At 44.7% G+C, this 15,891-nt stretch overlaps 1 protein-coding gene across 1 annotated transcript in view; it reads left to right on the plus strand.

Annotated features, from left to right (window-relative positions):
- Window positions 1-12,654: 12,654 nt before the first annotated feature.
- Window positions 12,655-15,891, plus strand: part of LOC109482842 — a 3,589-nt gene continuing 352 nt past the window's right edge. Inside the window, exons 1-2 of the mRNA XM_019785685.1 lie at window positions 12,655-13,257; window positions 13,766-15,750. Of these exons, the coding sequence (XP_019641244.1) occupies window positions 12,655-13,257; window positions 13,766-15,750 (2,588 nt within the window). The remainder of the gene's footprint in view (window positions 13,258-13,765; window positions 15,751-15,891) is intronic.

The following is a 15,891-nucleotide window of genomic DNA, read 5'->3' on the forward strand; positions in this document are numbered from 1 at the left end:
TGGAAGTGTTTGTATTTGGGTTGTAGGCGTTGTTATCAACGTTTGTGGAGAAAACTAAAACTCGCATTAACCGGTGTTTAAACTTGCGACACACTCTTCTAATAGCCAGTACGACTAGAGACGATGGAACGACACAAAATCAGTCAAATTCAAGATCTTTAAGCTCTTCTAAAGCTGGCTAACTAGCTTTGATACAAGGGATTGAAGTACGTAAGCCTTACCGTTGAATGCTGCTGTCAAGACTGGAAAGCTACGGTGCAAGATGGACAGACAGGTGCCCAGATATGTGCGTAGGTCCCTAGGAACACTGACCCTGTACGTGTAGCCAAGCGAAGGCTTTCTGACTCTGGGGGTGGTACTGACTGTGGTCTGACCAGAGAAAGCGGAGAGAAAGAGGAACGCAATAACAGCGTTCCTCAGAACAATGCCCTGCCCTCTGTACAGTGTCACAAAAAAGGGTAGCGCTTTATTGACACGATCCCACAATACCACGCTCTACCATAGAAATCCAAAAAGGCCGCCCTTCACAAAGCGAACTCCTGTTGTTCCTGGCGACCGGCTCAGGACTCCATATTGAAACTGACGTCATCTTCAGCATTAAAGAGGATAAAAATGGGGATTAGGGAAAAAATGGCTATTCTGTTTAAACAAAATGGTGATCAACGTCTTGTTCTCGCATCCACACATTCGCATGACAGACACATCGCCTGTTTCAATTATTTCCGAAACACACACACACACAAGTTCACCCCTCGAGTTCACATACTACAAGCTTGTTTCCAAAATAATGACTGATACATAGCTGGAAGGCAAGGAAATAGGGTCCTAGCGGAGATAATCTGTCTGAAAGGAAATTCTGTTCCAGCCTTTTGAAATTCCCAGTGGGAAGGCGGGTGGACATGTCGCATTCCAGCGAAATCTCAGGATTTTCTCTTCATTACGTTTTCCAAATACCTCAGGACACTCATTTTGTTCCCATCTATTTTTCATTAGAAAACATCATACCAGACTGATGTTTTATTTCTTATAATAATTTGGAAGAATTGTTCATAATAAACTTTGATGGTAACAGAAAAGGAATTTTTCCCACAGAAAGACAAGTGCTAACAGGTGGTGCAGGAACCGTCATGGCGGACAGAAGGTTATCTGTTTCATCAACATTCTCCAGTCGCCATTTTGTTTCCACACAGTATCGGAACCTTGGATCATCATCATTCCGAAACCACGTGCTTTACAGGAGTGATCTGAGGCACAAGTTTTGCCTAGGGCTTCTGTATAAACAGTCTTTTGTTGTCTGAGTGTATAAATGTAGTCAGTCATACTGCTTCTTGGCAGCTCATCTCCAAGCAGATCTTTGGGTAACAAACTCTTAAACTTAGCCTGGGTGCCATCCGTTTTGAATCGGGGCTCCTTGTACTTACTTAACTTCCGTTTTCGGGTACAAAAATTGATGGCTCCCAGGCTATACGTAACTGCCAATGAGCCAAAATTGTCTAAGGGACTGTCTTCATTTGTCACATAGTATATCAAAGAATCTGCCAATATTGTAGTTTAGGTAAAGTAGAAGACGAGGTACATTTTATTGTGGATTGTTCCATGTATGACAGCGAAAGAAACGTTCTTTTCGATTTTGTGTCAAGCAAATACTCCCAATTTAAGTATTTGAATAGTATAGAGAAATTTATATTCCTTGTAGTCTTTAACAAACCAGCTCTAACTACTCATACTGCCAACTACATTTATAAGATTACCAGAAAGCGAGAGGAAGTTGAAAGTACTTGTGTACTATAGCCGTTTTATTATCAACATTGATGATGTACTTTGTCAATATGTGACCTGTCTTTAGCCCTTTTATTCATTAATACAAGCTATGTCTGAAATACTATTACACATGAAAGACGAGATATGCAAAACAACTAAAACTTTAACGATATTACATTGAGTTTTAGCGACAAAAAAGGATGGTGGCCATTACAATAATGCAGTTCGAATTCATTAACTTCTGGCTGGAAAATTACCTTCCGATAATTACGTCCATTTACAGCGACCCAGAATGATGCCCATATGTGCTCTAGAAGATTTCAGTTGATAATATCCGACTGGGGAATCGCAAATATCAGCTTTAGAGACGCCGTTCTTTTTTATTGATTGCCTTTATAGTCAGAAACGCTCGTAAAGGGATGTTGGAAACTGCCGCTAACAATGCCGGTCGTTATTGATATATAGCAAGGTCACAACAGTGCAGAAACCTGTATAAATATTGTATAATCTTCGATTATTTGTTAGTCAGGCTATATTCCAGTCAGCTTTGAGTAAAATGCATGTGGCGTCTTCTAGCTCGTTACTTCATGCATCTGTTATTTCCCAAAGTCCTGCACAGATGTATCTTGCACTATAAAAGAAGAAGGTTCCGCCATTTTCTTCGAATTTACGGCCACTGTGAAGCGAGTCCCATATTGTGGCTCGCCCATTCGCCCCTCCTCGCGATTGTGCCACAAAAACCAAGAAAACACACAAGTCGTCAAACGGAATGGGAAAAGTGGCACAGTCATGAGACCCTCTCGTAAATAGCGATTAACTTTAATGGACCGGTTCCTAACAGTAGACACCTACTTCAAACCATGCGCACGAAAAGGACGTAATAACACGCAAGAAAGTGCGTCAACATACGCCGACAAAATGAGCAGCTCAAATTCTACTTCATCCTATATAAGCCCATAATAACACGTAAAGGAGAGTCAACAGAATATCTAAGTCAACAAACAAAATATAGCAACTTCTCCATTATAAAAAAAAGCCCACCTTAGTTGTAAAACTTAAAGCCTTGTTCTAACACAACAGAAACCTAGCACGAAAGTTCATCTGTGTTGGTACAAGTCATTATGAAATAAAGACTAAGCTTTAACTTCCAACACTTAGACTTTTTGGGGTAAGTCCCATTTCTGTAGTCTGAGTGTTGGAAGTTGAAGCTTAGTCTTTATTTCATAACAACAGAAACCTACCTGCTATGTCCCAACGTGGTGTCTGTAGTGTAAAGCAGAGAATGTCCCTATATTCGCAGTTCACTAAATGGACGTGACTACATTACATCGTGGCTACGTTCCCCCAGTAGACGTCAAAGGATTATCAATGTGTCACAATGGGTACAATAACGTACTCTTTACCGGGTCTGTCAGCGGCTCGGGGTATCGGTTAGCGCGGTAATTCCGTCAAAAGCTCCTGAGTTCTCCGGTTCGTAACCTGACCTGGCGAGTTCTCTCCTCCAGCGTTAAATACACATCCCTGACATCTGTCCATTCGTCTCCGCACTCCTCCCTACACCCCCCGTATTCATTTCTATTTGATTCACGTCCGATCGCTTTTAAATTATTCACAGCGCATAGGAACACTTAAGTGGCACGTTGAACCGTGGGATGGCACAATGGCGAACCCACAGGCTGACCTCGTTTCGTATCCTCGCGTTTTTGTCAGTGATCAAACTTTTGCGTGCTTAAAAACTCAAAACACGCGACAGTACGGTCTTTAACCCATGCGTTAGTAACAATTAAATCTGTGAAACATCTACATGTGCGAGGATTTCAATCAAAATATGTCATTCATAACAACATCGGTCCTTGGTAACAAAGACCCAGCCCTTTAATCTAAATATAGCTCGTCTTCATAATAGAAATCCAGTGACTCACTGCTTCGTAGAGCACTAGTGACATCCCAGGATGTTCCACATCCGTTACCAGCGCATATTTTTCCATTAGAAACTGGGGAAACTGAATGGAGAAGCGGGAGACACAGTAGGGCCCTGGTACCGCGCATCCCGGGTCGCTATTGTTCCGTCCCTACAGGCGCAGCGCTCGCCCACCTGCAGGTCCCGGGTCAGACAAAAGTAGCCCCCGGCGACAGGAGCGACCCACCCCGCGTGAGCTCCATGGCGACCTCGGTACGTTTCAAAGGTGGGATATGTCTCCGAGGGGACATCGCGCCGACAGGTGCCTATTACTTCATCTGAGGCGAACAGCCGTTAAGAAAAGCCTGGGGTGCGGACACTAGAGTATAACCACAGAACGGAAGCCTAGCTTCAAAGATGGGAAATGAGAAACACAATAAGCAGTGACTCGTCAAAACGTTTGGTGCATAAAATATAACATTATATCCGACCATGTTGAATAGAAAGCTGGATGTGGGCAGAAAGAGGAAGGAAGAACTTAAAGTCGTTTGTCTTTACTGAAAAGGAACAATTGTGTCGAACAAGCAGGCTATCAGTAGGTTTAATAAAGTACATGTTAACCTTTGCCCTCAAACTTCCGTACACAGACCCATCTGTCGATTTAACGTGCAACCCATTTCCGTCTCTGAATAGTGAAGAATTATTTTATCTTGAACAGCAACATTCATACCGTTGGCCACATTTCAAAATTGAAATCTGAGTCACCGAGGTTCCCATTCATACCTCCACTCTCGTCATTGATAAGTTAGAAGCGGAACTTCGGCGTTTTGAGACGCCCCGTCAGTAGTGATTAATCGGACCTGCTGCATCATTGTTGGAGCTGCTCCAATATCCACGAGCTGCTCGAACTAATAGCCTGTTTCTGCCTGAACGCTTCGCTACCAGATAAATCAGGGGAACCCAACCGCCGATCCGCGGTGCTGGGGAGAGATATTCCCCGCCAGCTCGAGCCGAGACGGACGTGGTGACACACGCGTGTTGGCGGGAAACATTTGGGAGATCAGGTTGGGGGGTCAAAGGGCATGAACCTGAAGGTGACAGGTCATTCCCAAAGAATGCCTTTGTATTACACAAATAGTGTCCACTTTTTGGCAATCTTGCAGATTTACTCGGTCATCTTGTCAACCTTAATAATATGTCAGATAATGTTAAACTGCACTTTATTCTTAGAGGCTCCTCAATGTTACCCTCTAAGTACAACTTTAAAACGATGCAACTCACTCAGATTTACATTGGAGATACCAAGCGCTTCTAGCTCTGCTTGACTGTTTCTAACAGTCAATTAGATATAGAAGTCCAAATACTACGTAAGTGTTAATGGGCCTAAATTCCCCTCCTAGCTCTGATTGGCGGATGTTTCTCCGCCAATGAGATATAGGAGGTTACCATGTAATCTTATTTTTAAAATAGCTCTGTTAGCATTTAATTTAACATTTTAATGTCTTGGGGTGGTGGGACTACGGTGCACAGATATGTCAACTTTGTATATTTGATGTTAATTGTACCTTTTTTGTTGTGTGGCGCTGTTAATATAAGTTGTTAACTTGAGTGCAGCGCCACACTGTCCTTGTTATGTCCTTTATGTTTTGATGAATAAAAAAAAATAGTGTCGTAGTGAGGAGCAGATTTGAATCTATGTAATCCACGTAGTTGATAGCAACAGGCGAGAGAGCCGAAAAGAATGGGCTGAGCGACTATTGTAGCCTGTACCCAGGCTTCAGATGTAGTTGGAAAGAGTAGAAATTGGCCAAATAGACAGATATTAAACATACCAGCCTAGATTGCTTTAGTCTAGGAGTACAGTTTGCATTACCGAAAACGGAACAACTCCCCTGGCATGTTATCTGACTATCTGACCAAGTTCTACTCTTTTCAGTCGCCTCTAAAGCCTTGGTAGAGGCTACGACTATTGAACAATTTGATAGAATATAGTAAGGGGGCTAAAATATTATAGGGTAAGGAGATATGAAAATGACTTTCAAGATCAGTGACAAACATACCTTGTAGAAACCTTCTATAGTCCATGGTTTCTCTCAATACAGCTATAACCATATAAACCAACTGAAAGTACAATAAAAAAGCCAATTATGGCATTTCACCATTAGTGTTAATTATGATACATGATATGAGAGGCATTATCCCTTGACCTGTGTAACCCTGAACCCCCCATGGAGACATCAGTTATTAACGATAAGCTAATCTAAACTCATTTCATCAAAAGAGTGGACATAACCATTGTACAGACTGCATGGCGAGAAAATGGCTATTTTGTTTGGAAGAAATGAGCCATGTATAAAACATCCTCACCACCTGCGTACCTGCATTACATTTTCTATCAGTATGATTGAAATAGAATAGAAAGAAAAATAATCAAAATATCATTATCGTAACTGTGATATTTTTAAAATGAATTAAGTTGTAGTCACCTTAATTTATTCTAATATTAGCACCGTTATGATGACATACGAGTAACTGTGCAAATTATGACTACTAGGTATTTCTGTGAAACACATTCTATTGTAAAGCCATGCATCAGGGAGGGCTACGAAAAGGGGGAAAATCAGGGAGGGCTACGAGTGGGGAGAAGATCATGTAGTACTGTATCTGAACTCATGACAACGAATATCTCCGAAAGTCATTTGGATGTTCAAAAGTAAGTTGCAAAACATCCAACAGATTTGTAAATTAATAGTAATTACGTTGCACAGACTATCTCCTTTGTGATAAGGCTATGCTCGCGACGCAGTAAGCCGTGAACTGAAGCGGAACAGACGACATATGGATGATGACATGTGGTGGACACAAAAGCGCTCCAAAATACATCAACCCGTAGAAGAATGAACTGTGGGGATGCTAGGAGTACCGTTTTCTTAGGGCAGTAACAATGCCATTCTTTTGTCACAACAGCCATTCGTTTTAATGCTTGTTATGTGGTTTGCGGTTGGCATTATTTTAGATCATCTACATCAAGAAAGATTGAGAGGCTTAACGGGGAAAGGGGATCTTATAAACACAAACATGTCGAAGGATATGTTCTGAGCTCTAAAATTAGAACTGTTATTTTTGTCGTGTACATTCGACATTTCAAATGTTTTAAAGTCACGTCCCCAAGTCTAGAAAAACAAGGAAACGCGTGCCTACAGTCCACCGAGGTGTCTGAACGTTGGAGCTCGCTAATGCTATTCTATTCTATCGGAAGTCCGGTGTTTCATGGTCACGGCAGTTTTACTCGTGATCGGGTCAAGCATTCGCAGTCGGCTAGCGGTTAAGAGGTGGATTTAGATCTGTCACTACCGGGTCCTAATGGGGCCTTTCATCAAGTCTGAGCCTTTAACCCGGGCGTAATCTCTCCTTTGATGGTCCCTACCGGTCACTGGACCTCAATAGGACTGAAAGACGGTTTGGTTAGATAACACTTCCTGGACTAGATTTGGGATAAACTCCTCCTTAGCACAGAGAGAGCAGCTTTTAAACATTTGTTTTATCATTTGGTTATTTTCCATGAACGTCGTAGAGGCGCGTTCAAATCAATCACGTAGCCAAAATATTAATTCACCCCAAACCGTCGAAGTGGAAAATTTTGGTCTGAGTTGAAATGCCACCTGTCGGATTGATCATTAAGTGCAAATCACAATGTATGCAATCGTTTACCACCCACCCCTCCCCTTTTAGAATAACTACACAAGTCTGGCGAGTCACGACTGTGGCGATGGGAGAACTTCACATGATTTATATTCATATATTACAGCGGAGGAAGTCTTTAAAAAGTAATTTTTCATTCTAATAGACGAAAACATTGCCGGGGAAGCAAAAGCGGAGATAAAGGCAGTCTTTGTGCGATAGCTTCATTGCAACTGGAACCCGTAAGAAGGTTTCGCGACTGACTCATCTCCAAAGACTTCCTAACCCCGGGGTTGAGGACCTGTGCTTTAGTACTGTGTTTGTGTGGGCGGAGCGCGGTGGTCTCTCCGGGATGAAGAATGTTCTAGAAAGAAAGTCACATTCTGTCATCCAAGATGAATGGTCAGCTTTGTGTTGGATCAGTTGGGTTGAAAACTTCCAGTGGAAAAGGCACCAAAATTCTCTTTAAAAATATGTTAATAGCAGGCCGTGAACTAATATCGTATTTTTGAGCCATGTATTTGACACAGCATGAAGAAATGTCACATGTGGGACAACAGTGACAAAAGTTAGCGGCGACTGATCGCACCGTGAAAGGTTCCGCCGGCGGTAAACAGAAACTGCACGCTTCACGGTCGTGCCGCTAGGTGCGCGCTTACGCTGAGCAAACACGGCACGCCATCGGACCGTACAAGAGGAGGCGGGGTCAATCCACTCCATCAAAGGTGAGTTAATTATAGACATTGGAGAAAAGAGGAACTCTGCTACCCTTTCAACCTTTTAGGAGTTTGTGATTCATCCCGTGAAAACTGACCTCACAGGAACGCGGTTGTTAGAAAATACAGTTGCTGGGTCGTGTTTCAATTGATCTACAGGATATAGCGACCGATGAGACAAAATCTAGCAAGATAGAAACGATTTTTTAAAGATTTTCAACAAATAAAAAATACTAGTATACTGTATCACAAACACCGTTACCTTCATTAATTTACAATCGTAAGCATGTGAAATGGCGGGTGGTAGACAAAGGCTGTAATGACAAAATGTTGGAACGTTCTCTGCGACATATATACAAAGTCGTGCACTAAGAAAGCAGCTACTAGCCTTGATTAGCATGTGTCTATGTAGAAGACGGTGTTTACGGGATAATTGCAGCCTCGGCGCACGCTCCTGTGTGGCAAACAAATTACTCATCGTGTTGGCTCAACTCACCAGAAGAATCGACGTTCTTCTACTCTAAGTAAACCGGTGTTTTTGAGGAAATTAGCGCCGCAAACTTTTTCTTGATCGTCACCTACACGTACCACGAATCGTACTGGCGAATTAAGCTGAAATTTCACGTAAAAATACCTTGAATGTGTCTTCAAGGTGTCCGGTCAGTTCTCACGTTCCGATCTTCCCATGCAGGTGTGGAAGACGAATACGTGACCTCTCAAAGAAAGATACAGCGTCTTGACAGGGCCCTCAAGGTGCTGACTGTTCACGAACAAGTTCTTGAGTAACTGGTCGACCACAGAGCGGCGTCTTTGAACCGCGCGAAGAAGGGTCTTTGGAGTGTTTTCGGACTCTAGATCCACGGACCGTGGCCTGCAGCACTGTGGTACCAGAATGTCAAGAGATTCGGCCACCTAGCGGCCAGTGTGTAAAGGTGCACCTTATCTTGGTCGCTACCACCGATAGATTTCGTAGAGGATCTAGGTGATCTGGTTTTAGTCTGGGTGCCAGAATGTTTCCAGGGCCTACACAGGACAGTTCCTCGGCTCCAGGCGGCCAACATACCCCCAAAGCAATCATACCACAACTCCCTCAGTTACATGTATATGTATAGGCCCTGATCCACTAACTCTGGGCCTAGCTATGGGTCTGGCATCCAGGCTCGCCTGCCTTCCAAGCTCCCTACCGTACGTATACTCATGGAAGGTACTGGGCCCTTGGCTCTCCTATTATGGTTTGCCGGACACTCAAATGGCACGTAAATTCATGCTACCATATGCATTACCTCCCAAATGATGGAAGGATTGCTATATTTACCATCCTTATACACTCCTACAAAAGATATTCAATGGCACTGTACACGCAATATAAGAAATGGTCATCTAATGCGACGAAAAAGAGAAGCCTCTGCTCTTATGACAAATAAGCTACAGTCAAAACGCCACAAACCTGACACATGTACAGTCGTCCAAATCTGTCAGCGTTTTAAGAGTCCGTCCACTACCGAGTGGGTTTTCACACAAAGACCTGTGCCAACTTCTCCTTTTTTTCTCTCCGGAACAAAGAAGACATTGACGTTAGAGTCAACAGCAGGAGTCGCCTGGCCTGGGCAGGGTATGTCGGTTATTCCACGGCTGTCGCCACTTCTTCTCACGCCATTGTTCGCCTCAGAAAACTTCTGAATGCGACAAAAATATACTTGGAACCTTTAAACCGATTATGATCGGCTTAATGAGTCCATTACATAGCCATGGGACCTCTGCGGAGCTTTTGGAGTGTTGTGGGTTGATTTATGTACTTACAAGTGGCTCTAAACCAAACGTATCGAACAGTCGACACTGGAGGTGTTTTTGTACGGCGTTTGCGCGTCGCTAACAACGTGTTTCAACAAATTGCTTTGTTATGACAGGATTTCCTCGTAACAAACGTTTTCACTCAACTTTCTTTCGTCATTATAAGCATCTTGAGTGTCTACAAGAAAATGCTTTACGGTTAAGAGAAGTGCGGTTTTCTTATCGTACATAGAATCTGATTTCTCCCACCACGGCATATTCCAAACAACGCCCAGACGTGCCAACAACAAGACAGGCGTTCAAGTTCAAAAACTGACCGATGTCGACACGTTTTGTCAAAGTTATGACAAGGAGACGCCGTCTGTGTAAACTAACTAGCTATTACCCCGGTGGGAAAACTGTGAGTAACCAGCCACGACTTTCAACTATTCGCCAAAGAATTCTTCTAACGTAAGGCTGCCTTCGAACCAAGACGTCTCCAATCTAAACAAAAGTTAGTTTTAGAAGAACGGTGTATCAAACATTCTTTTTACTCTAAAAGTTGCTAAAAGAAATTGCTATGTTACAACAGTGCAAAGAGACAGAAATGAACGCATTACAAGGCTTAAAGGCAGCGCAAATAAAAGAAAATGTGTACCTGTGATCACAGGAGAGTATTTTTCACACGTCCAGCTAGCCTAGGTACAGTCGCTTGCAAACATTCCCTTGTGAATATGCTACGATTTTTTCACGGCCAAAAAAAAGGCGAGGATAAAACGATTCTAGACCTTTCACCACACACAGGTAACACTGAGAATCGTTAGTTTTACCTGCTCCCAATTCATTTGAAGTCCCGTGCGGATGTTCCATTTAACAATACAGGGGTGCAAAAAGTCATCGAAGTGGTTGAGAGAAGCATCCGTGTAGTTAGCTAAACTTTGAAGCGTCGTTCGTGCTTTCCTCTAATTTCAAAAACGTCATCTGACCACCCCCTGACAGTCTATAACGTGGTACGGCCCAGAAATCGTAAACATCTCAGTTGCTATGACGACTCCTTGCCCCATTTGAAGGCATTATGTTGATTATTTTGACAGGAACATATCTTTCCACAACCCGGTCGGAAGTCGGAGACACGGGGACCGGACGACAAAAGGCTCGGCATGTCGGTCATGTTTACGGGCATAATGGAGAAAATGGCGGAGGCACATACTAAAAAGTTCAAACAAAATGGCGGCCATCATGACAAGGCAAGCATCAACAATCTTCAAGGTCACACAGACAGACTTCAATACAAACTGCTGTCAGTATGTTGTCGGCGTATATCCCTGACACACATTATGTTTACTTTGTAAATGATGTCAACAGGTAAAGAAAGTTAAGAGCTCTTGAGAACGTTTGTTCAGATGGTGAATTATAGACAGGTGTGGTTTTGGGGTCTTAGCACACCTGTCATAACTATGATTGTAAGAGCTTATCTAGAGAAAGACATCAGGACTGTTGACGATATTATTTTGCTTAAAAAGGCCAGGCAATAGGTTTCGGCGTACACATTTCGTTGAAGATATCTATCAAGATACGATAGTCCATTTTTCCTCAATAGCGTTTAAGCATAGCCGTAAACAAGTCAAAGATTTGTTATATCACCTACAGAAACTATACACTGTATAACGTTCCAAACACGTACGCGTATATGGTGAAAGATGGTGAATCATGTCGCCGATATGAATACTGTATACTGAAAAATGAGAAGAAAAACATCCTCACAATGTCTGACCCAAAGCTCCAGTCCCCCTGACCCTTGGAAGGCAGGATAAATCCAAAGACAAGCGAAGCATTCGAAGTACGTGAGCTTTTTTCTTTTCCAGATGCAGTCCTCGTGCCTGGGCATGTCGATGACGTGATAACAAGCATTCTTTAAATAACTCACTTAGCTGCCACCTAGAATGCGCTGTCATAGTTTTATAGTCACCCACTGACATGGCTGGCCCCAACATGACATTACATATGAGTTGAGTTTATTAGGATCCACACTTATTGGACACGACATGGACACGACAGTAGCCATTCTTCCTGTGGTCCGTCCTAACACACACAGGAAAATATACAACACATAAATACATTGACAACAATAGAAAGGCAGACATTTGCTCGGGAGCAAATGCAGCAAATGGCTTCACCACGTCCCCCGTACCAAAAATGGTCCTAACCCCTCCTGCACGAAATGGATTGTTCAAATATGTCTGAAGCATTGAGTCTTTTGAAATCTGTTGTACGTAAGTCTAGAATAGTTTGTTACGTACTGAAAACATCATACCTAGAGACAACGTAAAATTCATCTTCAATTTGCTCTATGCAAAAATGGGCAAATAATAGTAACCAACCACAATCCCTTTAAACGATAGGGACAGCGTATAGCAGTAATAAATTTGATGTTGGTGTTGACATGGACATGATATTTGACTTGAAACGTTCCATGTTTCTCCCTGTTTCAGACTAATATCGAACAAATAACCTAACTCACGTCAAAGTCAAATACCTATGTTGCAAGAATGCTTCTGTTGTTGTTTGTAGAACCCAACACATGTGCGTCGAAAATGCATCCAAAATAGCGAAGACATAATCACAGTCAAGAATATCGTGTTGGCTTAGAGCGCGTTTGCGCCACTGGAGAGAACACGGCTGCTTTTTTTAGCTGCCCAGATCTTTCGTAGGTGCAGCTGTGATACAATCCTAATTGCAGCGATTGTAGCGGATTCTTTTGGTAAGTGTAACATGACAATATAGCCTTGTCATTGCTTAATTGCTATGGTGTGTTAGCGTTCGACCATGACGATGAAGATGAGAGACAAAATCTCTTTGTTGCTGCTTATGCAGCTACTAGTGCCATGTGTGGATGCAGGTAGCTGGCAGAGCTGCCGTGAAGTGTCCGTGGCGAAGTGTGGCGTAGGTGACAGCCGTTGGGATGGTCATGAGTACCGGTATGACATTGGGGCGTACCGGTACAAGTGGACCAAATACCCGCATGAAGTAACCAGCTACAATGGCCCCTTCAACACTGTACCTTTGGTTCAGGCGTTTCAATCTTGTCAGGTCTGCTCAAACAAAACAAGCCCTACCCAGGGGGGTCCCAATCAGAACCCTTCGCCACAAATGAGAACCAATTTCATGATCGTTGGCAACAACGTCGGCAAGCTTGGCACTGACAAGGCAGAGATCCTCTCTCAGATCCCATGTGGTACCAAGTGCAGGTTGTGGTTTGTGGATTGTAACCTAACGGATATGGAGGTAGGGGCGTTTGCTAAGTTGCCACAGGTATCTACCCTGGTCATCTGGCGGAGCAATGTCCAGACATTGAAGAACGACACGTTTGCTGGGATGAAGGGTCTCGAGTATCTGCTGCTCTTGGAGAACAACCTCACACATCTGGAGGTGAGATTTTAGAATTAAGATGTATATCTCACCAATATCCTGGTATGTTAATCATATGTCGATGATCATATCTTTATCTTTTTTTTTCTGAAGAAAAGAGGGGGGTTCCTTAGCTTCTATGTTAAAGAGCCTGCTAACCCAGTCAAATATGTATTCAAATCTGACTACTTAGGTTCTTGGTTCTAGCTCCAGAGCGTCGATTGTTTTGGCCCAGACATAGATGTTAATCATATGTCGATGATCATATCTTTAAAGTTTTCTAAAGAAAAAGGTGGCTTTCTTAGCTGCCATGTTTCAGAGCCTGCAAAGATGTATTCAAATGTAATTTAAGTTGTTGGTTCTAGCCCCAAATTGTTTTGTCCCAGACATAGAATTTTCACAAGATTTATTTTCTCGTTATATTTCAATTTCTATGAGTCATATATGAAGGTAAAGGGGAAAAGTACATTTTTATATCAATACTTAAATGTTCTCATACCAAGCTCAGAACTAGTATGATTTCCTGCAGGATGGCTGCTTTCATGGGTTGCCCAGGTTGTCCTACCTCATCCTTGTGGACAACCAAATCCTGACGCTGTCGCCAGGCGCGTTCCTGGGAGTGCAGCCGCGGTGGGTTGACGTAAGTGCCAATCTTATCGCTACTGTAGCACCGGGGACCTTGCAGGCGATCAAGTCCGTAGAATATGTCCGCGCGGTTGAGAACAAACTGCGATCTATCGGCGTGGGGATGTTCTACGGTCTTGAGCGGCTGCGAGTCGTGAACTTGGAAGGTAACAGAATCTCCCACATTGCTGCAGGCGCGTTTCACTCAATCAAGAAAATGTACATCCTAAATCTGGCGGGAAACAGGCTGACCTTTCTGTCTGGTGGTTGGTTCAAATCGTCATTTCCAAGCCATGTCAACGTGCGTGGAAATGCGATTGCCGCCATGGCGCTGGAAGGTCGGGAGCGGAAGTTCATGGTTGTCTCACTGGACAATCCGCCGCGCTGTACATGTGCGAACGATTGGCTGTACGACCCAGAGGGCATGAACCCGTTCAAGTTCAAGGGGCGTTACGCCAGGGTAATGCGGGTCCCCTCGACAGCAAGCTGCCCCGCCTCGCCGCTGAAGCCAAATCCTCCCGCTCCGGTCAATTCCAACGGACTGCCCTGCCCTGTACCGCTGGTTGAGGTTAGGCATATTGAGCGCAGCGCCGCGTACAAGTACAAAGCCGAAGGCGATGTGTATTGGGAGCAATTGCCGACAGTGGCATTTGCCTTCCCTGACGGCTTACACCACACACTCGACATAACATACGACACAAACACGACCACACACGACAGTCTGCCGACAGTTAACCTAACCGTGAAGGTGGTGACCGACCTAAAGGCTAAGGGCTGGGTGAAATGTAAGGGACTGGAAAACATGTTGGGAGAAACAGGAAAGCAGTGCTCTAACTACATGGGGAAGTCCAGCTTCACTCTTTGGCTTGAGACCGACGAGCCCTTGTCCTTTGGAAACACCACTTGTACGGCTTCTTCGGAAACTGGCTCCGACACTGTCGTCTTCGCGGTGAGCGCGATAGCACACTCTGACATGACAACACTACAAGCAACCGAGCTGACACTCCTCAACACGACACCAGTCAGCATCAGCACTACACCACAGTCCATCAGCATCAGCACTACACCGCTGTCCAGTGGCATCAGCACTACACCACTGGCTACTAGCACGAGCGATGATACAGATCTAACGTGGTACATCGTGTGGGCAGCTCTGGGTGGGTTGTCGGCTGCTGCGGTAGGGGTTGGGGGATGTGCCCATTGTATCAAGCAGAAGCTCAAGCGCAAAGCCCCCAGTATTAACGGCGCAGGTCCATCCCACAATGACAACCAGATCGCTGCCTGCTCCATGTGGCCCTTTCCTGGTGGCAACTCGGAGGAGTCAGCGATCAGTCCGTACGCTGAGGGGCGTTTGGAGGATCACGACAGCTTAAATGAGTCAGAATCTGTCATCAGTCCTTACGCTGAGGGTGGTTTCAATGATCACCCTGACCTGCGCAGGGCCGAATCTTCGCAGTCAGAAATCGTCCCGTACGGGTTGGCGAAGCTGTGCCCAGCGTACCGTGCGGCAAGGCGCCCCCGCACGCACACACACCCCGTGCCGTCCCGCCCGTACAGCACCGAGCGCCCTCGTCAAAAACCAAACAGGGCAGGGGCCGTCCTGGCTGCCTATGGCCAAAATGGTCGCGACAAGTCCGGCCAAAGTTGCTACAAGCACCCTTCCATCCTCCCAAACCCGGGTGCCACCAAGTCCTCTGCCTACCAGCAGAATGCCACCGCCACCCAGCGTGCCCGCAAGGCACCTTGCTATAACTCCCCTGCCCTGGCCACTGACCTAAAGCGTACCCTGTCCCACACATATGACCAGCATGACCCTAGCGAGGCAGTCTGCAACTCGGCAGCGTCCCCCGCGGCCAATACCTACCAGCCCGCCGCCTCACCTGGTAGTGAGCCCGGTACTCAGTCCGCCACGTATGATGAAAACCCATCCTATCCAGACCGCCACCGGTGGGGCAAACAGGTACGTCTGTCCCTCCCCTGTGGCCGGTACTCAGTCCGCCATGTATGATGAAAACCATCCTAGCCAGGCCA

This window comes from Branchiostoma belcheri, unplaced genomic scaffold, assembly GCF_001625305.1.
Source record: "Branchiostoma belcheri isolate BF01 breed outbred unplaced genomic scaffold, Haploidv18h27 scaffold61, whole genome shotgun sequence".
Lineage (NCBI taxonomy): Eukaryota > Metazoa > Chordata > Leptocardii > Amphioxiformes > Branchiostomatidae > Branchiostoma > Branchiostoma belcheri.